This window comes from Bufo bufo, chromosome 4 (assembly GCF_905171765.1).
Source record: "Bufo bufo chromosome 4, aBufBuf1.1, whole genome shotgun sequence".
NCBI classification, from domain to species: domain Eukaryota; kingdom Metazoa; phylum Chordata; class Amphibia; order Anura; family Bufonidae; genus Bufo; species Bufo bufo.
In genome coordinates this window covers 552,388,539-552,413,176 of record NC_053392.1, presented here as the reverse complement: position 1 = coordinate 552,413,176, position 24,638 = coordinate 552,388,539, and the positions used below count along the sequence as shown (strand labels likewise).

General features: G+C 47.3%; 1 protein-coding gene across 1 annotated transcript in view; it reads right to left on the bottom strand.

Moving 5' to 3' along the window:
- RAB1A (RAB1A, member RAS oncogene family) overlaps window positions 1-9,443 on the bottom strand; it is a 32,715-nt gene extending 23,272 nt beyond the window's left edge. The window contains exon 1 of the mRNA XM_040430110.1: window positions 9,140-9,443. Within this exon, the coding sequence (XP_040286044.1) occupies window positions 9,140-9,162 (23 nt within the window). The 5' untranslated portion in view covers window positions 9,163-9,443. The remainder of the gene's footprint in view (window positions 1-9,139) is intronic.
- Window positions 9,444-24,638: the final 15,195 nt, after the last annotated feature.

Sequence of the window (24,638 nt, the reverse complement as noted above, 5' to 3'; positions counted from 1 at the left end):
GCAGGTAAACAGAGTAGAGAAGGCAGCGCTTGTACAAGCACTGCCTTCTCTTCAATAAACCGATTAATGGGGGTGCTGGGAGTCGGACCCCTGCAGATCCTGAGAATAGGTCATCAATAGTAAAAAATAAAATGGACAATGAGGGTGTATTACCAACTAAGTCATCCATATTCTACCATGAAAGCCTTCCCTTAGTATCTGGAGAAATATTCGGCATATTAATCTACACACAATTTATACGCGAGGATCTGCTGTTCCTGAAGATGACTATTATTACACTCAATCTACTAGTAGGAGCCTCCAATAATAGAACAGGGCAGCAGCTGGGAAATTCGCCATCGTTCCCCTGGAAATCCATTAGCAGAATAAATCCAGCCAGTATTCAGCTTATCGTATCACATCTATGGGTCGTCGATAACTAGCGAGTGCAGGCGGTGAATGTGACACCCCACAGGCTGCTCAGTATCTGATCATTCCAACCTTTATCAGGGTACACTGTCGGCCAGCGGTTTTCTTGCAAATTGGTTCCAATATGCAATCACTTGGCTGACCGTCACAATCAGGGGCTAATCACTGTGGACTCTGCATTAAAAATCCACATGAAAAGTCTAGGAAAGTGAACACCTATCCTAACGCTATTCACAGGAGCTGATGTAGGTTTTTAGCGCATCCGGTAGCTTTCAAATACATGTCCTATTAGTGGAGGATTTTACCCATTGTTAGAAATCCATGACCGGATTCTGTTGCAGACTGCAGAATATGCATTTGTCCTAAATCTGACATTTCTAAGGCACTTCTTTGCTGGAAAAAGCTTACATATGTACATTCACATGACGTCTGTGTTGCATCTATCTTTTTTGTGAAATCACTGACTTCAAAAGGGTCGAGGTCCGCACTTGTGGCCAAGAACAGACATACGGATGTCCTATTCTTGGGACTGAAAAAAAAAAGCTACAACATAGAAGTCATCTGTATTTTGTGGATCCGCGATTTGCGGACCACATAATACACACAGTTGTGTGAATGCCACGTGATTCTTAGAGGGTACCATGAAGAAGCTCTGGGAGCATTTCCTAGATCTGCCTCTTTTTCGGTATGGTTGCAGTACACCGACACCGCACATTATTTACACTAGGGACTGACCAATTATCGGAAGTACCAATATATCAATAATGCTTATAAAGCGAATACTAGTGAGCGCTTACATTATGGAAGCGCGCACTAGTATGCATCGGGTGCCGGGAGCGGGGAAGAAGCGCAGCAAACGCTTCCGATACTCACCCTCCCTGGTCTTCTTTCATGGGGCCCGCGCTGCACTGTCCTGACCCCGAACAGAGTCAGGTGACAGTGCAGCGCGGGCCGAAATAGACAGGGGAGCGAGACGCCGGACCCGGTGATGAAGAGGAGCCGCGGCGCAGGAGAGGTGAGGAGATTTTTATTTTTTATTTATCTGAGGTCTGATCCCTAATTAACACTGAACAAATTCTAAAAATGTAGATGACAGACTTCTACACGAAGAGTCATTAGGAGGCATTCAGCAAAACTACAGATTATGGCATGGCCAGCTGGCTAACATGTAGGGGGGCGTCACGGCTCTCCCCCAACAGCAGATGACAGGCATGTTGAATTTTAACATGCCCAATCTTTGTTCTCATGGGACTTAAATGGGTTGTCCGACACCCTACAGATCGGCTGTTCAGGTGTACCTCCGGGTAACTACACAACTCCGTCAACTGATTGGCGAGAGTACAGGGCGTCAGACCTCTCCTGATCAGCTAGTGATAGTCTATCCACTTAGTGAAAGCTGGACAACCCCTTTAAGCCATGGTCATGTGTCTGACAGTGACTTAATACCATTTCCCCATTGAGAATACTTGCCGAGCGAGTAGGGGGGGAGGGGGGTTTCCTAAGAAACAGCTGTTTGCCCAGCTGCTAACTAAGGTGTATGACCACCTATAGTAAACATTATTACTTACATAGTGGACACCCACATGCTTACAGCTCACAGGACATGAAGGGGGCAGTAGCTGGTGACTCACTCCATTGTGAATGTCCTAGATCAGGCATGCTCAACCTGTGGCCCTCCAGCTGTTGTAAAACTACAACTCCCACAATGCCCTGCTGTAGGCTGTTCAGGCATGCTGGGAGATGTAGCTTTGCAACAGCTGGAGGGCCACAGGTTGAGCATGCCTGTCCTAGATAATAGTGTAAAGGCGCCCCCCACACACACATTTCAGGCAAAATAAACCTGGAATCCTCCTCTTAAGGGCTCATTTAGACGGCCGTGCGGATCTGCAAAACACGGAAACCGGCCCGTGTGCTGTCCGCATCTTTTGCAGCCCAGAAGTGAATGGGTCCGCACCAGTTCTACAAAACTGAGGAACGGGTGCAGACACATTTATACGGTCGTCTGAATGAGCCCTAATGTACCGCACTTAGCAGACACAGGCTGGAAGACAACAGCAAAGTGAGGTGTGAGCGGCAGAGGACAGTCCGCCCCGCACATTGCTTATTCAAAGGCAAGATCACTTACCACAATGCACCTTCTGGCACGGCTGGTGAGCATGCTAACTCAAAGCAGTTTAACCTCAGAGCTGAAAGCAAACACTGAATACAGGACTGCGTAACACAAGGAAAGGGATGGAAAGGGTGAAGGCTGACGTGTACCAAAAGTGGACAAAAACTTTTGCCAACTGTGAAAAAAACCTAATAAGCAAAGTCTATGTGAAGTTACCTCTTAAATCTGTCCTGGGCCCTATTCTTTTACATTTGACAAGGACCATACACGTGTAATGCAGGATACATTGCACTAGGAGCCCCGACCCTGTAGAGGCGCACACTACTATAGCAAGCATGACACTAGGTAAGGAGAAAAGGTTCACGTTATGCACTTGTCAGATAAAAAAAAAAAATCTCAATGAAAAACGCCTGCAGGAACAAGAAGGGCAGACGACAGGACGTGGAACCATGACACATCCAAGACGTAAGCAGGAGCCGGCCCAGCCCTGTTCTGAAGCTGAGCATGACGGCCGAGGCGCAGCAGCTCCCTGATGAAGGATTCTTCACTTCCTCAACAGCATCCTGGAACAATGACACATAAAGGGGCAGCCTCCTGTAGGAAGGGGAAGGCTTCTGCACCCGCTGACATGGGATCACTGAAGTTACAGCTAAATCTAAGATCTCAGTAATTCTTTTTTTTAGAGCACCACCCATGCCAAGTATTCCTAAGAAGCACATGCTCGGCCAGAGATTACATCGGCTATATTTTTCTTAATAGAACTACTGCCACACAAAGACAATCCATTTCTATATGGCCTATTGGGGCACATACATATCATAGATAAGGGTCCTCTATGAACCAGAGCACCACCTGGTAAGAATTGCACTTGCAGACGCTGCTGTATCTTACCACGCAGCGGCTGCAGCAGGTGACACGTTTTAGTTCTCGTTCCCTTCCAACCCACTTCTGGTTTTGGCTCAAAAAATGACAACAAGAACTGCCCCAAAAAGTTGTGTGCGACACCAGCCTCAGGCCACGTCCACGCGGTCCGAATTTTGCCATTATTTTGTATCAGTATTTGTTAAGGGCCCTTTTACACAGGCTGGTAATCCGCCACATATTCGCTAACGTGGCGGTGTAAAGGTGCTGGCGATCACCCGACGAATGAGCGAAACGCTTGTTCATCGGATAATATCAATATTCAAGTGGTCACAAAAATCGTTGATTGCCAGCAGAAGATGGTGCCGTCTAATCATCATCTGCTGCCGACAAACTAGGTCTGTATGGGGACGAGTGATGGCATTAGTGATCGCTGCATGTAATTGTAGAGGTCTCCTTCACTGACGAGCTGGTCATTGCCAGGAAGGAACGCTTCCTTCCCGACAATTGCCTGCAAAATTGGCCAGTGTAAAGGGGTCTTAAATAAAAACCAGGAATGGGTCTATAACTTTCCATTAGGGCTCATGCACATGACCGTGTGCCGGCCTTGCCCGTACAGCGGAGCGCATATTGTGGTGCGTAACGCACGGGCACCAATCGTGTGCACCCTGTATCACGGATGCGGACCCATTCACATGATACGGTGTGGAACAGAGGCACAGATCAGACAGCAGGCACATGGTCCGTGCTCGTGCATTGCAGACCACAATTTGCGGTCCTCAGCAAGGCCAAGGCCAGCATACTGTAGTTTCCTCCCCTGGTTTCAGCTTACAAATACTGATGCAAAACACTGATGAAATACTGACCGTGTGACAGCGGCCTACTTGAACTTGCAGCCATGGGTAGTAGTACCTGATTCACCAGTAACTGTTGGGCTGCACTTTACTCCCCAGCTGAAATCAAAGCAGGTCCCGGTGGAGCAGTTATAGGCAGTGAATAGCAAGCGCCACCTGGGGCTAGTGTAAGGGGCGTCTTCACACATTGAGAAAACTCCCGTGACTGAAAACCAGTTCCATTCATTTAAATGAGGCACGCAGAAATCCATGTGCTCGTCACCAAAACCACCCCATTCACATGAATGGATCCGATATTCAGTCGCAGAAACCTTTGCAACAAAACCTGCGGTGTGTGAAGGCGCTCTAACAGCAACCTCAATCTGGCTGACCAAAAGCTGCATTACTTAAAGGGGCTTTCCAGAACGTTATTATTGATGGCCTATCCTCCGGACCAGTCATCAATATCTCATTGTTTGGAGACTCCCAAAACCGCCACCAATCAGCTGTTCGACGAGGCCGTGGCACCCGACTGTGCGCCGCGCCCTCTTAGGCCAGCGACATCACGTTCACCAGTCATCAAGGCTCCAGGGAGGCAATACAACGTCTGGAGCTGTGAGGAGGCCCCAGGGCTCATCAGGGAACACCAACCTCTTCAAACAGCTGATCGGCAGGTGTGTTAATATCTTCCTCCTGGAATACCCCTTTAAATAACTCTGGATACTAAGACTGGATTATTATAATAACGATACTGCCAAAAAGTAAAAGGCAGCATGTGCAGTAATACACCGAGTGATGTGGACTAGAAACACCAGTGCGCTCGTCTCCACCAACCCTAGTGGAAAGGGAAAAGTGCCCGGGCTTCTGGAGATCTCCTGCTGCCCTGTTTTCTATAGATCAAAAAAAAAAAAAAACTTGCTCCTGGGGTTGTAATTTCATGAGCCCTGACCTATAGAAAATCTACATAAAAATCATGCAAAAAGAGGTTCACTTGGTCACCAAGATGGGAGCCCCCAGGGGGTGGTGAGGCCTCTCTGGCTGCATGTATGCTTATGGCAATGGTCTGGGATCAAGAAACAAATTTCAAATTAAAGGGGTTTCATAGGATTTTACTACTGATGACCTATCGTCAGGATAGGCCCTCAGTATCTGATCGTGGGGGTCTGACACCTAGGACCCCCACCTATCAGCTGTTTGAGAAGGCACAGGTGCTCTCGTGAGTTTTGCGCCCTTCTCCGTGCTTACCAAGCACAGCTCCGTACATGGTATAGCGGCAGTGATTGGCATCACCCTACAGAAGTGAATGGGCTGAGAGCGATACCAAGCACAGCCACTATACATTGTACGGTGCTGTGCTTGGTAAATTGCGAAAGGCCGCGGCACTCACAGGAGCACCGGGGCCTTCTCAAACAGCTGATCGGCGGGGGTCCTGGGTGTCAGACCCTCACCAGACACTAATGACCTACCCTGAGGATCATCAGTAAAAAAAAAATCCCAGAAAACCCCTATAAATTGATCTTTAAAAAAAAAACGCTAGCATGATGGCGAGGCCCAGACATCGCCCTTACCAGTGAGATCCCAGTAGCAACCGACTGCAAAGCCCTGAGGTATATTAGGGTCCAGCCACACGACATTTCATGTAATGTTTGTCAATGCCGTGTCCAGACATATCACACTTTGTGTCGCAGGCTGCCACTTTTACGTCATTGCCTTATGTACGCCGCACGTGAAGCACCCCTCACCGGTGACTGGCTTGTGCTTTCACAGCAAAATCGCTGTTCTAAGATAGTGGCGCAATTTTTGTCGCCAAAAACTAACAAGTTGCATTATAAAGGGGGTGGTCGGCCTGAAAATGCGACCGCTAAGCCGATCACTGGCAGAGATGGGTCACCGCTGTGGACGACAGGACACTATGTAGGACGGTCATCCTTACAAGGAGCGCAGACCACACAATGCTCAACCCGCCTCAGCATAGGGGTCTAATAACCACAGGTCCTTTCAGGGTGTCCTCCTTACTGGACAACCCTTCATATGCCCTAGTCGGGGCCCCCTCCCAAACCCACAATGATCATGGGGCCAGCTGCAGCAGGGTGCAACTTCTGGAAAGGACAAACTGGTCTCCTTAGGCTACTTTCACACTCGCGTTTGGTGCGGATCCGTCATGGATCTGCACAGACGGATCCGTTCAGATAATACAACCGTCTGCATCCGATCAGAACGGATCCGTTTGTATCATCTTTAACATAGCCAAGACGGATCCGTCTTGAACACCATTGAAAGTCAATGGAGGACGGATCCGTTTTCTATTGTGCCAGATTGTGTCAGTGAAAACTGATCCGTCCCCATTGACTTACATTGTTCGCCAGGACGGATCCGTTTGGCTCAGTTTCGTCAGACGGACACCAAAACGCTGCAAGCAGCGTTTTGGTGTCTACCTCCAAAGCAGAGTGGAGACTGAACGGAGGCAAACTGATGCATTCTGAGCGGATCCCTATCTATTCAGAATGCGATAAGGGCCAAACTGATCCGTTTTGGAACGGATCTCACAAACTGAAACCAAACCGCCAGTGTGAAAGTGGCCTTAGAAGACTAAAAAAGTCCAAGAGCAAAGTGTGCCTAGTATCAGGGACTGTCAGCGCTGATCAATGGGCTCCTGCGGCCGGATCTGTAGACAACCTGCTGATCAGGAAAAGTCAAATGTTCTTTGTGTCAATGCAGCATATGGCCACAGACTTGTCACTTCCATGCAAATTACCAAAAAGCTGCCGTCACCCCGTCACCGGCATCTCCAGGGTACAGAAACCTAGCGTGCAGCACCAACCCGAACACAGGGCGCAGTTAACACATCGAGTCCGCTTCTCAATTTAACAAAAGGCACTAAAAAGATAGCAATATCAAAATGCTAGAAGACAGGGTAGCTCCCCTAAGAGCTTACAATCTAAGACGTCCAAGTGCTTGCTCACACATCCGCGGTGGAGACGCGCACTACTTTGGTCTGCAACGCTGACCAAACACGCCCTTTGAAGTCTATGGGTCCGTAAAAAACCACAGATGGCGTCCGTATGGCCAGTGGTTTTTCACTGACCGCTGGTAGGAGATGCTCTGAAAACCAGTTTTCAACCTATCAACTTGGGTGGAATATGGCTGACCCACTGAGCCTTTCTGGACATCACCGAGATGTGAACGAGGCCTAAAAGTAGCACTTTTTCCCCCCATACGTTACACCCATATTTTTATCGCCCCCTACGACAATTGTCACAGTGTGCGATGCGCTTCTCGGGCTACAAGTGATCATACATGCCAACACTGCGCTCACCGAGCGTATGACGGAAGTTGCATATAGGCCTAGTGTGCAAAGCCAGGCAGAAGAGGCCGCGGGGGGGGGGAAAGGTAACAGGAAGATCTTTGTACCAAGGACTGGAATCACCCTGGCTCTAGAGAAACTAAATCTGCCGAGTGGGTTTATTTCGGAAGGAATGCAGGAATAAAAGTGAAACGTAAGCAGCGGCCATCCTGAATGGGCCATTAACAATCGCTTGATCCGGACGGGAAGTGTTAACGGCAGCTCTTGGCAGAAGATTGCAAAATCCGCAGTAGATGGAAGAAGTGTTTTGCAAGAACCATGTGACACACATCTGACTCGCTGGTAAAGACGAAGGCCGGCTCCAGTCACAGAGGTTATCCCAGCACAGATCCCCCCCCCCCCCCCCCCAGCGGATTTACGGACCCCGCGGCCTTCTTTCCGGTACAGGGAGCGACTTCCTGTGCAGGCATCTAGTTTCTACTTCCCATCATCCGTCCTCCTATTAACCAGTGAGGGCAGAGTCCGCGGTGACAGCACAGTTTACACATTGCAGCCGGGTCACACAACCGGTACATAGTAACGACGGACCTGCTCGGATCATCGGGACGTCATTACTGTGCAGACCAGGAACAGGGAGGGAATATTAATGACAAGAATTGGCTGATTTTCTTGAGCCCCCTCTGCATCAGATCCCAGTAAAGACCCCCAAAAAACTGCCTCTAGGTGTAGGGGCTCCTGGGATCCGTCCAGCCCTGTCTTAAAGGGATACTCAATATAACGTTCATCTCTGTGGACCTCAATGTTAGGCTACTTTCACATTAGCGGTTTTTGCGGATCCTTCATGGATCTGCAAAAACGCTTCCGTTACAATAATACAACCGCATGAACGGATCCGGTCGTATTATGTCTTCTATAGCCATGACGGATCCGTCTTGACCACCACTGAAAGTCAATGGGGGACGGATCCGTTTTCTATTGTGTCATAGGAAACGGATCCGTCCCCGTTGACTTACATTGTGTGTCAGGACGGATCCGTTTGGCTCAGTTTCGTCAGATGGACAAGCAGCGTTTTGCTGTCCGCCTCCGAAGCGGAATGGAAACGGAACGGAAGCAAACTGATCCGTTTTGGACCGCTGGTGAGAGCCCTGAACGGATCTCACAAACGGAAAGCCAAAACGCCAGTGTGAAAGTAGCCTTATCTGTTCCCTGTTATCAGCGGGATCATTGACAGGAGGTCCACAACCAGCCCTGACCCCCATGGCGGCATATTTCCAGAAATATTCATATACACGTGTATAAATGACACTTCTATAACGTAGTGTAACTATAGGACTTCACACATTCACTACTACTCCCATCATGTCACACATAATAGCCCCCTGGATGAATCCGGTCACGGGGGATATACAGGTATAGCAGAGGGCGCACAAGCTCAGCTCTGCTACATCTGTGTATGCCACTACACCCCATGTCACAGGCTGAACGTAGGCCCAGCCACGGCCTATGGCGGCAGCGAGAGGGTTAACGCCGGGCACCGGGCCGACCCGTGACGGAGCAGAGGACAACGGACGAGCCGTACCCCACCTGATGCCCGAGATGTCCCCTCCCCCACCAGATACTTACTACTCGGGATTCATGCTGGACATGTCACTGAGCTCCCCGCCGCTTCAGCAGAAACACACACACAGAACACCGGAGACCCGACGCCTGCCAAGCAAAACCGGGTCCGAGAGCTACGGGCACAGGTAAAAAAGAAAAGAAAAAAACGTCTACTAAGGTAGAAGGTAAAAAAGAATCTACTAACGAGTACTAGAATCCCCCCAGCGGCCTGGGATTAACCCCCCAAAACCAACAGAGCCACCGCTAGCCCGAGCTCTCTGTAACCCCAAAATGGCTGCCAGCCGAAACCAGGAAATAGTGAATCCTCCAACTCAGGAAGGCTTCGCACTGCTGACTGAAGGCCGGCCCCGCGCTGCCTTCTGGGAAATGAAGTCCCGCAGTGTCCGCAGGCTCTAGTCATTAGTCAAGGCGATGGGCGGAGATGGAACTACATTTCCCAGGAGCCATCGGGGTAAGTTGCGCAGGCGTAAGACAATCGCTGACCCCTCCCTCCCCGAAGTTGGCCGGCCCCCTCCTCGCCTCCTTGTCCTGGTTCCTGGAGGAAGCTCCGGCTCCCCCTAGCGGATCTGCTTGATTGGGCTGACGTCACCACTGAAACGTGGCAGCTGCCGGGCAGGTCCAGGGATCAGCCGGGCCAGTCACGGGAGGAAGGAGGAGGACTCAGCAGATAACCAGCTGCGCTCGGGGGGTGCGGAGGGCCGTGTTGTCATTGATTATTGCCACACACGACCTGGTTGGTTACTTGGTTTATGTAATCTATAGGAGGGCGACGCTGTGGCCGGGTTAGCTTTATGAGAGCTTTACTGTCATATTGAAAATCCATCCTCTACGACTAAAATTGTAGCAATCGCCAACTGAATATGTGGAACCAGGGGCGTAACGATCGCGGTCACAGAGGGTGTGAGGGGGGACCCGCAAGTGCTTTTAATGGCCAGTCGCCATAGGGGCCTACTTAATTTGCTGACTGCGCACATCCCCAACTAAACCCATACCGTCCCGAACCCACCCAACGACCGGCGCTGCGCCACCAGACTCACACACACTGTCAATTCATTGTGTGACAGTGCGAGGCCCGGCGCTGAGGTCACCGGGATCTCAGGACGGTGTGATGCGGCATCGCAGAGAGCGTATGACGGGTCGGAGCGGAACAGAGTAGGTAAGTATTTATTTATTTTTTATGTTTGTCCACACCGGCTTCATACTGGGGGGAGAGGGGGCACCTTGCAGTGGCGGCATATAATTAACTACCTAACCCTGGATTCAGAAAGGGGGGTCATATGAGGGCAGGGCGGGGCACTGGAAGTCTGGCAGCAAATCATTCATTACTTGGGGCAAAATGAAATATATAGGGGGCAAAAAAATGAAATGTATAAATAGAGAGAGGGGGCAAAAAATGAAATATATAAATTGAGAGAGGGGGCAGGGTAATGGGGGTGGGGGGCCCCAATCCAAAGTTTGACCTGGGGCCCATAGAACTCTAGTTACGCCACTGTGTGGAACAGTTACAATAGGCCACGGATGGTGCGTGTAAATTGACAAAAACGCCTGTGTCCCTTATAATTTTTTTGATGTGTGAAATCGCACATTAAATGGCATCTGTCAGCAGTTTTGCACCTATGACACTGGCTGACCTGTTACATGTGCACTTGACAGCTGAAGGCATCTGTGTTGGTCCCGTGTTCATATGTGCCCTCATTCCTAGAGGCTCTGTTTTCTCTGAAAAATGCGCGATTTTGCGAAATCATTGAATTTAGTTTGTGATCGCGCGGGTGCAATGCGATTTAATGCGTTTTGCACCCACGTGATAAAAAAAACTGAATGTTTACAAACAACATCTCTTAGCAACCATCCGTGAAAATCGCATCCGCACTTTCTTGCGGGTGCGATGCGATTTTCATGCAGCTCCATTTGCTTCTATGGGGCCTGTGTTGTGTGAAATTCGCAGAGTATAGAACATGTACACAGCCCCATTGAAATTAATAGGTCAGGATTCAGTGCGGGCGCAATGCGTTCGCATTGCACCCGTGCGGAATACTCGCTCGTGTGAAAAGGGGTCTTAAAAAAGGCCTCAAAGGGGTTATCCCATCTTAGACATTAGGGGCATATCGCTAGGATATGCCCCCATTGTCTGATAGGAGAACGGAGCCGGGGAGAGTTGTGGCTGAAGGACCCCAGGTTTTCCGGGGTCCGTCCATCACCAGGCGCAGCTCCCCGCCTCTCCCATTGGAGTGAATGGGAGCGCACCGCACATGCGTGGCCACTGCTGTTCCCAATTGATTTCTATGGGGCCGACGGAAATAGCAGAGCCAGCACTCGGCTGATTTTGTCGGCTCCATAGAAATGAATGGAGGGCGGCTGCACATGTGCAGTGCACCCTCCTCAACTTTCTCCGCTCCGTTCTCCATGTAGGTGCGGGTCCCAGATGGGGGCATATCCTAGCGATATGCCCACATTGTCTTAGATGGGAAAACCCCTTTTAATCTCCTGTGGTAGAACTGGTGGAGTCTTGTGAGATTGCTTACTGTATGTCAAAACTTTAAAACAAAAACTACCAGAGACAGATCTTCTGCTTCTACGAAAAAGTCACCCACCTCCAATATCTCCAAATCAAACTGCCTATTAGTAAATCTGTCTTAGTTGTCATAACAACCAATGAGAGCTCAGCTTTCATTTGTTCAGAGCCCTGTAGGCAATGAAAGCTGAGTTCTGATTGGTTGCTATGATTTATTATTCGGTTTAGGGCTGAAACGATTACTCGATTGAATTGAGTAATTCAACACAAAAAAATCCTCGATGCAAAAGATTCGTTGTGTCATGTGACCACGAAGCGGTGGTCACCCGGCAGCCCGTACCGCGCTGCACTTTCAGTCCTGACACGTATACGTGCACTATGACCTGACGCCGTGTGACGTCCGGACGGGGCAGTGCAGCGCCCGGAGAAGAAGACGGAGGAGCTGTGGAGTGGCGACCCTACAGGAAAGGTAAGTACTGGCACTGGGGGGCAAGCTGATGGCACTTATAGGATGGTGCCACAAAATGTCTCAATTCTACTGGCACCTGAAGGAATACAGTGCCATCCTGCTCAATGATTCAAGTTTGTCCACAAATCCTAACTATAAAGCTGGCCAGATATAGGAGATACCCTCCCGATCCCCCCATACACATAGATGCTCAGCCATGCATGTGAATGGGAGAAGTGAATAATCTGGTACCAGACCCCTCTGGCAGGCGGCTGATCTCCAGGAATAAAAGGGTTGTACAAGTGAAATCCAACACGCCGACCCTTCTCTCCCTGATGTTGCTGGAGATCCCACACACATTAGATGGTCAACCGACATACATCTAATGTCATGGCCAGCTTTAGAAATATGAAGGGTTAAAATCAGCAGTACATTACTGCAAGACATCAGTCTAGAACAGAGGTGGGCAAACGTTTTGACTCATGGGCCACAATGGGTTCATATATTGGACCCGGGGGCCGGACCAAGAGTAGATGGATGGGGAGTTTGTGTGAATTAATATAAATTTCATAACCTTAATGGTTTAGTTTAATTCAAGGTAGAAAAGCATAAAAAAGAGTTATTGTACAAAACCTTTATGCAATGTATTTCTTCGATAGTGGCCCCCATAGTGCTTCCCCCTCTTCTCCATAGTGCCCCCCATATTTTGGCAGTATATAGGGCCCCTATAGTGCTTCCCCTCTTCTCCATAGTGGCCCCCATAGTGCTTTCCCTGTTCTCCATAGTACCAATCCATATTGTGCCCCCACCCCCCTTCTTGCCACAGTATACTATAAATAATAAAAACAATAAACACTTATACTTACCTTATGCTGCTGTTAGTGATGTGATGCAGGCCTCTTCCTGCCTGTGTCCCACTCTGTACGTAATCGCGCCGCCTGCACCGTCCTCTGATAGGCTACAGGCACTAGGTCTGTAGCCTATCAGAGGAACGGGCAAGGGAGACTCCTCTCCCCTGCTCCTCCTGAGGACGGCGATACAGATGAATATGGAGATGAGCGCTTCCACAATGGAAGCACTCATCTCCACTCCTGCTGCCTCTGGACAGAAAGGGCCCCCCCTCCGGCGCTGGGCCCTGCTGACGACGCCCCCCTCTTCTGTCCTCCTCGCCTGGCTGTAGAAACGGCCCTGGGAGGAAGCATAGAATCCGGAAGCCGCAAACCTCAATCGCCGCCTGAACTCCACCCCGGCTCCGTCACTTCCCATGGCATTCGCATGAGCAGCTCTGCGGGCCGGATAAAAAGGTCCGCCAGGTCGTAGTTTGCCCATCACTGGTCTAGACCAAAGCGGATGAGATACGTCCATGGAAATCTTACAGGACAAATGTATAGAAGAAGCTGGAGATCAGAGAGGAGCCGCTGGCCAAGGATACAAAAAAATAAGCTGATGGCACTTAGGGGGGCAGCTGATGGCACTGGGGGGAACTGATGCACTTGAGTTGATCACACAGGGGGGAACGAAGGGTGTTGGGGACTGATGACAGGGGATCTGATGAGTTTTTATAAAGGAAAACACAATTTTTTCTTATTAGAGTACTCGATTTATCATAAATAAAAATCGGTAGAATACTCGATTTCTAAAATATTCGTTTACTTCAGCCCTAATTCGGTTTGATAAACGTGGTCTATTGTGTCAGAAAGATGGTGCTCTCCCTGGAACAGCGAATAGTGATTGTGGACGGCTATGTGCGAAGCCGATCGATTAAGGAAACGCAAGAGACCTTTGCTGACCAGTACCAGGGACAAAACCACCAGCTAAACGCTGTATTCAGTCTGGTTCTGAAATGTCATCAAACTGGCTCTGCTGCAAACATGAAGAAACCGAGGCCTACATCCATCAGGACGGCTGAAGTTGTATATAAAATTCAGCGGATTGCAAGTAGCTCCTAAAAATCAACTTGAAGACTGTCTCAGCAAGTTGGTGTATCACAAACAACGTGTCAGCAAGAACCTGAAACCGCACTGAATAACGTGTGTGCAGTAACTGAAAGAGTCCGACAAAGTTAAACGCGTAAATCACTGGACTTGGTTGCTGACTGGAGGTGGGTTACTATCTTGTGGGCCACCCTGTATACTGTGATCAGCTTGGGAACATCTGCTCCTGAGCTGACCACAGTAGAAGCAGATCTGCCCCTGGCACGTTGTCTCATCTCAGACAATAGAAGTGAATGGGAGCAGTCGCCAGTCATGTGTAGTACGCTCCCATTCACTTCTATAGGGGAGAGCGCTTGGTGGTGGCCAGACCGGAGTCCTCCAGCCACCACTTTGCGAAGCTTCGTTCCTAATATAGGTGGGACCTAGCGATATGCCCCCATTGTCTAAGATGAGACAACACCTTTAATGCTTTTGCAGTAAGTTAGCAGCGCACTTTATCGCTGCCAGTATCCTCCTCCTCTGATGTCATCATCTCTCCTTGTCAACGTGATCCTGTCCAACACACAATTATCATCATCACCCTCAACACTTTTATGTCATGGGTTATATACACTCACCTAAAGAATTATTAGGAACACCTGTTCTATTTCTCATTAATGCAATTATCTAGTCAACCAATCACATGGCAGTTGCTTCAATGCATTTAGTGGTGTGGTCCTGGTCAAGACAATCTCCTGAACTCCAAACTGAATGTCCGAATGGGAAAGAAAGGTGATTTAAGCAATTTTGAGCGTGGCATGGTTGTTGGTGCCAGACGGGCCGGTCTGAGTACACTGCTCAAAAAAATAAAGGGAACACAAAAATAACACATCCTAGATCTGAGTTAATTAAATATTCTTCTGAAATACTTTGCTCTTTACATAGTTGAATGTGCTGACAACAAAATCACACAAAAATTAAAAAATGGAAATCAAATTTTTCAACCAATGGAGGTCTGGATTTGGAGTCACACTCAAAATTAAAGTGGAAAAACACACTACAGGCTGATCCAACTTTGATGTAATGTCCTTAAAACAAGTCAAAATGAGGTTCAGTAGTGTGTGTGCCCTCCACGTTCCTGTATGACCTCCCTACAACGCCTGTGCATGCTCCTGATGAGGTGGCGGACGGTCTCCTGAGGGATCTCCTCCCAGACCTGGACTAAAGCATCTGCCAACTCCTGGACAGTGTGTGGTGCAACGTGACGTTGGTGGATAGAGCGAGACATGATGTCCCAGATGTGCTCAATTGGATTCAGGTCTGGGGAACGGGCGGGCCAGTCCATAGCATCAATGCCTTCGTCTTGCAGGAACTGCTGACACACTCCAGCCACATGAGGTCTAGCATTGTCTTGCATTAGGAGGAACCCAGGGTCAACCGCACCAGCATATGGTCTCACAAGGGGTCTGAGGATCTCATCTCGGTACCTAATGGCAGTCAGGCTACCTCTGGCGAGCACATGGAGGGCTGTGTGGCCCTCCAAAGAAATGCCACCCATACCATTACTGACCCAATGCCAAACCGGTCACGCTGGAGGATGTTGCAGGCAGCAGAACGTTCTCCACGGCGTCTCCAGACTCTGTAACGTCTATCACATGTGCTCAGTGTGAACCTGCTTTCATCTGTGAAGAGCACAGGGCGCCAGTGGCGAATTTGCCAATCTTGGTGTTCTCTGGCAAATGCCAAACATCCTGCACGGTGTTAAGCTGTAAGCACAACCCCCACCTGTGGACGTCGGGCCCTCATATCACCCTCATGGAGTCTGTTTCTGACCGTTTGAGCAGACACATGCACATTTGCAGCCTGCTGGAGGTCATTTTGCAGGGCTCTGGCAGTGCTCCTCCTGTTCCTCCTTGCACAAAGGCGGAGGTAGCGGTCCTGCTGCTGGGTTGTTGCCCTCCTACGGCCTCCTCCGCGTCTCCTGATGTACTGGCCTGTCTCCTGATGTACTGGCCTGTCTCCTGGTAGCGCCTCCATGCTCTGGACACTACGCTGACAGACACAGCAAACCTTCTTGCCACAGCTCGCATTGATGTGCCATCCTGGATAAGCTGCACTACCTGAGCCACTTGTGTGGGTTGTAGACTCCGTCTCATGCTACCACTAGAGTGAAAGCACCGCCAGCATTCAAAAGTGACCAAAACATCAGCCAGGAAGCATAGGAACTGAGAATTGGTCTGTGGTCACCACCTGCAGAACCACTCCTTTATTGGGGGTGTCTTGCTAATTGCCTATAATTTCCACCTGTTGTCTATCCCATTTCCATAACAGCATGTGAAATTGATTGTCACTCAGTGTTGCTTCCTAAGTGGACAGTTTGATTTCACAGAAGTGTGATTGACTTGGAGTTACATTGTGTTGTTTAAGTGTTCCCTTTATTTTTTTGAGCAGTGTATTTCACAATCTGCTCAGTTACTGGGATTTTCACACACAACCATTTCTAGGGTTTACAAAGAATGGTGTGAAAAGGGAAAAACATCCAATATGCGGCAGTCCTGTGGGCAAAAATGCCTTGTGGATGCTAGAGGTCAGAGGAGAATGGGCCGACTGATTCAAGCTGATAGAAGAGAAACGTTGACTGAAATAACCACTGGTTACAACCAAGGTATGCAGCAAAGCATTTGTGAAGCCACAACACGCACAACCTTGAGGCGGATGGGCTACAACAGCAGAAGACCCCACCGGGTACCACTCATCTCCACTACAAATAGAAAAAAGAGGCTACAATTTGCACGAGCTCACCAAAATTGGACTGTTGAAGACTGGAAAAATGTTGCCTGGTCTGATGAGTCTCGATTTCTGTTGAGACATTCAAATGGTAGAGTCCAAATTTGGCGTAAACAGAATGAGAACATGTATCCATCATGCCTTGTTACCACTGTGCAGGCTGGTGGTGTAATGGTGTGGGGGATTTTTTCTGGGCACACTTTAGGCCCCTTAGTGCCAATTGGGCATTGTTTAAATGCCACGGGCTACCTGAGCATTGTTTCTAACCATGTCCATCCCTTCATGACCACCATGTACCCATCCTCTGATGGCTACTTCCAGCAGGATAATGCACCATGTCACAAAGCTCGAATCATTTCAAATTGGTTTCTTGAACATGACAATGAGTTCACTGTACTAAAATGGCCCCCACAGTCACCAGATCTCAACCCAATAGAGCATCTTTGGGATGTGGTGGAATGGGAGCTTCGTGCCCTGTATGTGCATCCCTTAAATCTCCATCAACTGCAAGATGCTATCCTATCAATATGGGCCAACATTTCTAAAGAATGCTATCAGCACCTTGTGGAATCAATGCCACATAGAATTAAGGCAGTTCTGAAGGCAAAAAGGGGTCCAACACCGTATTAGTATGGTGTTCCTAATAATTCTTTAGGTGAGTGTATATTAATTATATTTGTTCTGATTTTGGGGAAACGGGGTGATTTGGGATTTTTATATATTTTTTTATATTTTTAAAAACTTTTTTACTTTTCTAAATCACTCTAGGTGACTATAACAAGCAATCATTGCCATTTGTATTCTGTAATGGTATTTTATCCATTACAGAATGCAGCATTTGGTATACTCCAATGCAGTGTTGCTACCTGCAGGCCTGTATTGGAATATACCAGTAATAGGCATTGGAGCCTCAAGTAGTCTCTGGCCTATAACTGCATGTAACAGCTTCCCCAATCACAGCCACAGGCTCCCACATTTTCACCACTCACATGCTGTGGTCACATTTGACCATGGCATTTGAGGAGTCCATGTTCGGCGTTATCACCAATCGCAGACATTTGCCCTGGGAGTCTGCTGTGTGAAACAGATCGGCAGGAGTCTGACATCCTGTAGCCCTAATGATCATCTAAGATAATAGTTTAAAGTGGCTCTAGAAATAAAGCTAACAAACTGACAGAAGGCGGGGCAAAACAATTGGGTAGGGCCAACAGAAGTGGGGCCAGCAATACCATAGTGTATCACAAAATACCAGCCCAGCTGCACCAAATATCACAGTGCAGCACAAAATACTGCCGCTCCTGCTGCAGTATTCAACTGTATCACTGTCAAAAGGACGGCGATACTGTCACGAGGGTGTCAAGAGCCACGTCTGACTCCGTTATACCCGGGGTCAGGAAGTCGCAGCGGGTGGCTGCGCGTTCTATGTATAGAGAGAGTGCTGTTTTTTAATGGTAGCTTTCTGGGTTTGCCTTGAAACCCTTTTTGGCTCACTCAGGGATCCGTAGCTTCTTCTCCTCAGCTGTTTCTTGTCCAGCACTCCTAACCTCCTTATATTCCCCTCTCTCACTTCTCTGGTTGCCAGATATAGAGCTTCCTGCCTGGACTTCTATACTGACCCACTGGAGCTGTGTAGCTGTGTTCCCTGGTTGTTGTTCCAGAACGTTACCCTCCGGATCCCTGTTGGGCCTTTGTGGTCTGCTGTTGTCGCCCACCTGGGATTATATGTTTGTCTGTATTGTCTGTCCTCTCCTTGGTGTTTTCCTTTTAGTGTCAGTGGTGCGGACTAGTGATCCCACTGCCCCGTTCACTACATAGGGCTCATCTTAGGGAAAGCCAGGGTTTAGGCACGTGATCGGCGTACGGGTGAGGAACCCGTCTAGGGACGTCAGGGCAGTCAGGTGCCAGCCGCAAGGTGAGTCAGGGGTCACCACCTTTCCCTCTCCCTTGGACAGGGCCTTCCCATTTCCCTCCCTTTGCGTGACGCCGGTCATTACAGATACAGTTGAATTTAGAAGGGCACCTGCGGCATAAGTACCTGATGCTCGTAGCATTAATTACTACTGGGAGCATCTAATCCTTATGTATCCAGCCAGTGACCAAGAAGAGGTCTTGGGCAGCCTCCTTGGGCATCTGCTCATCGGGAAATTTTTGTGTAGGGTCTATGGCCAGTCAACCCCTGGACAGCTCTGTCTACTTTGTAATGGACTGAGGTGGTCACTGTAGTGCTGCTCCCATTGAAGAGTAGCTCAGTCCACTGGAAAGTAGATGGAGCTGTCTGCTTCTGGGACCCGGAGCTACTACTGAACAGCTGATCAGAGGGGGTGGGGGATCTTGGACCCCAGGCGATCAGCTAGTTATGGCTTATACTGAGGTGAGATAGAGGTGGTGTAGAAAGGAAAAAAAGAGGGAAGAACCCTTCACACCCGTTAAAAAGAAAACACGTAATAGGCGCCAAATTCCCTCAGTCACTAGACGTGATGATAATTCGAATCTGTTAGTTATATAAATAAGGTAGGTATAAATAAAAAGACCTTCACCTAGGTCTGATAAAAGAGCCAAAGATTTAAGACTATCAATACATCCATGTAATGGTGATGTTGACAGATGATAATTATAAAATAAGAAAAATAAAATCAAATGCACTCACTTCACGGGGAGGGGGGGGGGGGGCAGTCACCCGGATCAATTCAGAGACCCCTGGGGCTACTTTTCCCCCCAGAGGGGTCTCTGAATTGATCCGGGTGACTACACCCCCCCCCCCCCCCCCCCCCGTGAAGTGAGTGCATTTGATTTTATTTTTCTTATTTTATAATTATCATCTGTCAACATCACCATTACATGGATGTGTTGATAGTCTTAAATCTTTGGCTCTTTTATCAGACCTAGGTGAAGGTCTTTTTATTCATACCTACCTTATTTATATAACTAACAACAGATTCGAATTATCATCACGTCTAGTGACTGAGGGAATTTGGCGCCTATTACGTGTTTTCTTTTTCTTCTTAACGGGTGTGAAGGGTTCTTCCCTCTTTTTTTCCTTTCTACACCACCTCTATCTCTCCACAGTGGGCAAGGACACCCTTGACCCACCGAAGCACCTGTGCGGCCTACCCTATTCTATAGTTGAAAACGAACATAACTTTTATATACACTACTTGTTGGAAATTTCACCTCCACCCCTTGGCGCCTCTGCTAGCCTCTACGTCAGGTACTCTTTTTGTATTGCCTGGTCTGCCTCCAAGACCAGAGAACTTCAATTGTACCTTAATCCTCTTTTTTTTTATATTCCTATATTTGCTATACTGAGGTGGACAGCCCCTTTAAAAAATAACAGTAGCTATAAAAAATAAAAAAGAAGCTTTCATACAGCTACGGAATGAAATTTGCTGCATCCTTAAAGAGGATCTTTCATGTTTTTTTTTTAGTTTAGATAAATACCTTTCCCTGCCTGTTTTTTTCCAATATCGCTCCGACGCCCCGCTGTGCCCCCCTGCTGTTTTCCAGCCCAGTATGTTAATACTGAGCATCGGTACAGGGAGGAGGAGAAGCCAGGAAGGGTATTTATCTAAACTAAAAATAAAACATTAAAGGTCCTCTTTAAAGAGGACCTTTCATGTTTTGTTTTTTTTTACTTGCAGGGTACGGTCGCTGATGCTGCCATCATTTTTTTTTTAAATACCCCGCGCTTGCCCCACTGTACCTTCCTGCAGTTTTCACACCCAACATGTTAATATTGAGCATGGGTACAGGGAGAAGGAGACACCATGGTTACTCAGGGGGCGTCTCCTTCTCCCTGGCTGTGCCGTGGTCCAATCGCAGCGAAACGCATCACAGCCAGGTAGAGAAAACTGCTCACCTTCTCCTTGGCTGTGACTAGCTTTGCTGTGATTGGACAATGGCACAGCCAGAGAGAAGGAGACGCCCCCTGAGTAACCATGGTGTCTCCTTCTCCCTGTACCCATGCTCAGTATTAACATATTGGGCGCGAAAACTGCAGGGGGGCAAGCGAGGGGTATTTGAAAAAAAACAATGATGGCAGCATCAGCGGAGAGGGTACCCCACAAGTAAAGGTACTTAATTAAACAAAAATAAATACATAAAACCTTAACCTCCAAAAGGTTACGGAGGATTTACACCCCAGGTAAACCATAAGTCAGAACAGAAGATTACAGTCCTCATCACAAGTTTAAGACCACTTGAAAAATGGCAAAAAATTATATTTAGCATGGCTGGATCTTAACAAGGTTGCAAGTAGAGCTTCAACATGCAACAAGAAGAAATGGGAGTGAGACAAAACATTTTTGGAGCATTCAATTTAATGAAAACAACGAATAAACTGAAACAGGCTGTTTTTCAGCTGATCAAAAGTTTAGGACCACACCTCCAAAAAAAAAACTAAAAACCAGCCAAAACAGAAATCCAACTTCCAAACATGAACTCAGTAATGAGTAGCTCCGCCGTTACTGTTTATCACTTCAAAAATTCGTTTCGGCATGCTTGATGCAAGCGTTTCCATGAGGTGAGTGGGAACATTTCTCCAAGTGGTGAAGACGGCCGCACGAAGGCCATCTACTGTCTGGAACTGTTGTCCATTTTTGTAAACTTCCCTTGCCATCCATCCCCAAAGGTTCTCAATTAGATTTAGATCAGGGGAACACGCAGGATAGGGCAAAAGAGTGATGTTATTCTCCTGGAAGAAGTCCCTTGTCCTGCGGGCATTGTGTACTGTAGCGTTGTCTTGTTGAAAAACCCAGTCGTTACCACACAGACGAGGGCCCTCAGTAATGAGGAATGCTCTCTGGAACATCTGGACATAGCCAGCGGCCGTTTGACGCCCCTGCACTTCCTGAAGCTCCATTGTTCCACTGAAGGAAAAAGCACCCCAGACCATTATGGCGCCCCCTCCACTGTGGCGCGTAGAAAACATCTCAGGTGAGATCTGCTTGTCATGCCACTAACGTTGGAAACCATCAGGACCATCAAGGTTACATTTTTTCTCATCAGAGAATAAAACTTTCTTCCACCTTTGAATGTCCCATGTTTGGTGCTCTCTTGCAAAGTCCAAACGAGCAGTTCTGTGGCGTTCAAGGAGACGAGGTCTTTAAAGACATTTTTTGTTTTTGAAGCCCTTCAGTCTCAGATGTCGTCTGATGGTTATGGGGCTGCAGTCAGCACCAGTAAGGGCCTTAATTTGGGTCAAGGATCGTCCAGTGTCTTGACGGACAGCCAATTGGATCCTCCGGCTCAGTGCTGATGAAATTTTTGGGGTCTTCCACTTGACTTTTTTGTTCCATAACCCTCAGGATCATTTAAGAAATTCCAAATGACTGTCTTACTGCGTCCCACCTCAGCAGCGATGGCGCGCTGAGAGACCCTGCTTATGCAGTTCAACAACACGACCACGTTCAAAAGGGGAGAGTTGTTTTGCCTTTGCCATCACAACGTGTGACTACCTGACAGAAAATTACAATGAATCCACATCTTTGCACAGATTTGGCCTTTTAAAGGCATGTGGTCCTAAATTTTTGATCAGCTGAAAAACAGCCTGTTTCAGTTTATTCGTTGTTTTCATTAAATTGAATGCTCAAAAAATGTTTTGTCTCACTCCCATTTCTTCTTGTTGGATGTTGAAGCTCTACTTGGAACCTTGTTAAGATCCAGCCATGCAAAATATGATTTTTTGCCATTTTTCAAGTGGTCTTAAATTTTGATCAGGACTGTATTTGGTAAGTATATTTTTTATACTTTTACTTACAGAGATATTGTATGTTTTTTGCAGACGTTGTAGCAGGACTGAAAACAGGAAGTGGTTGTCGCTCTGAATTATCAGTCAGATCGAATGACAATAACATAATGACATTTTACTATCCATTTCAGAAAAAAAGAAATCAAGAATCACAATTTTTGCTAAACAAATTTTAAGTGAATGTGGAAAGTAGAAATCAGTGGATTTTAGGCAGCACAGATGCATGCAGAACAAGAAGTCTAGTGGAACCATTTTACATTCTTTTACAGTGGAATTTACTTTCCTTTACACTTTAAAGGAAGTCTGTCAGCGCTTTTTAGTTTACTAATCTGCTCACAGTGCTATATAGTTCACATGAAAGCAAGTTGACACGTACCTATGGTGCTGTTCATCCATGTAGCAGAACAGAGAAAACAAACCTGTATTCTATCACTCGTCATATGGAAATTAGGTGGTAAGTAAGGTGTAGGTGGATTGGTGATACACACTGGTGCATATTTATTAATCTTATAGATCGTGTAAACTTATACAAGGTGTAACAATGTCTTTGCTAAAGTACTGGAGTGGGTTTTATCTTGCCTAGGTTGCTCAGATGGGCAGGATAAAAGGAATCCAGAATGCTGTATGGTTTCAGCAAATTATAGTTTGCTGGTTTATTCAGACTTTGTGTATGGGCTACATTGTTTTAGGAATGGTAGGTAGGATAAGTAGAGGGACCTACCATTCCACCCAGTTCCAGTACAGCTATTCCCTATGAGATGTTTGGAGGTGTAGTTTCGCTGTGTTTCACACCCCAGAAGAAGTGCGGCAAAACGTACGTTGGGGTTTCTTTGCCCCCTCCAGCTCCACAACGGTATGTTGAAATTCACCCTGTGCCTTGTCTATTCCCTCTCCTAAGTGCTTAGGTTACTGTCACCATAGGCTTAGGTGTGCTTATATACATTTTTCGTTAGATCCCATTGCGCTTTGCTGGTGTATGTGGTCCATTATTTCTTGGTGCACCATTAATCTTTGACAATGCAATTCAGGCCTACACAGAACAATAGGGATAAGCACTCATAGATGTGGGGATAGTACAATTTCAAAGTGTTATATTTCATGTTTGTATGTGTATACTTGGAGCTGTATGGGGTATATCATCGTCATAGCACCTACTGGTTGTGTTTTTAGATGTATTTCTGATATGATTATATGTATGTCTTTTTGATGACACATAATAAAGATGTCTTTGGTATTATATGTGTGATAATTTTAGACTACGTATACTTTTAGAACATCAAAGTTTATTGTTTTTATGCGTCTGATCTAAATTTCATATTTTCAAATATTTGCAGATCTGACGTGAACATGGCAGTAATCAAAGGAAATTTTATTAGAAAAGAGGGCCGAGCAGTGATGAAAGACCTTTTCCTAACAGAAAACTCGACCAAACAAGTTTACAATGATATCTTGGTTACATTAGGCAATAAGAACAGGACATTTGAGCACTGAATATGAAGAGCGTTCAGGGAGATCCAATAAAGTGACAAGTCTAGAAAATGTGGTACTAGAGATGAGTGAACTTTTTCAAAAAATTCAATTCGTTGTCGATTCAATTCTACCTGAATCAAAAGTGCTCTCATTGGCTTGAAAATTGGTATATGACATGCAGAGGTCTTCTAGGCTTTAGATTTTTTTTATACCTTGTTCCCTTTCTCATTTTTTTTTTACAAATTTCTCCTCTCTCTCGTTTAAGCTCTTTAACGCAATGACAGCAATAGCTGATAATGTCACAGTGACCGGACATACATAGCTGTGGGTAAACACAAGGTTTACAGTATTAACAAGCAGCATGTTTGAAAACACACTGTGCCATCACATTTGTTATGCATTTTAAAATAATGTTGCAGTGGCCAGGTTTGGGTTGGCCCCAACGCTACGTTGAGTCCCCTGGACACCATCGAGGTGTCACCATTTGTTGCTGCTCTTCGGAAGGGATGGTAAGGCCTGGTGCCCCCCAATGGGAAATAAGTCCAGAGAGTCAGGGTCTGCAGTAAACCAGGGTGCTTCTTTACTGGAGATATTCAGGTGCAAAACAACACAGGCGAGGCATAGGG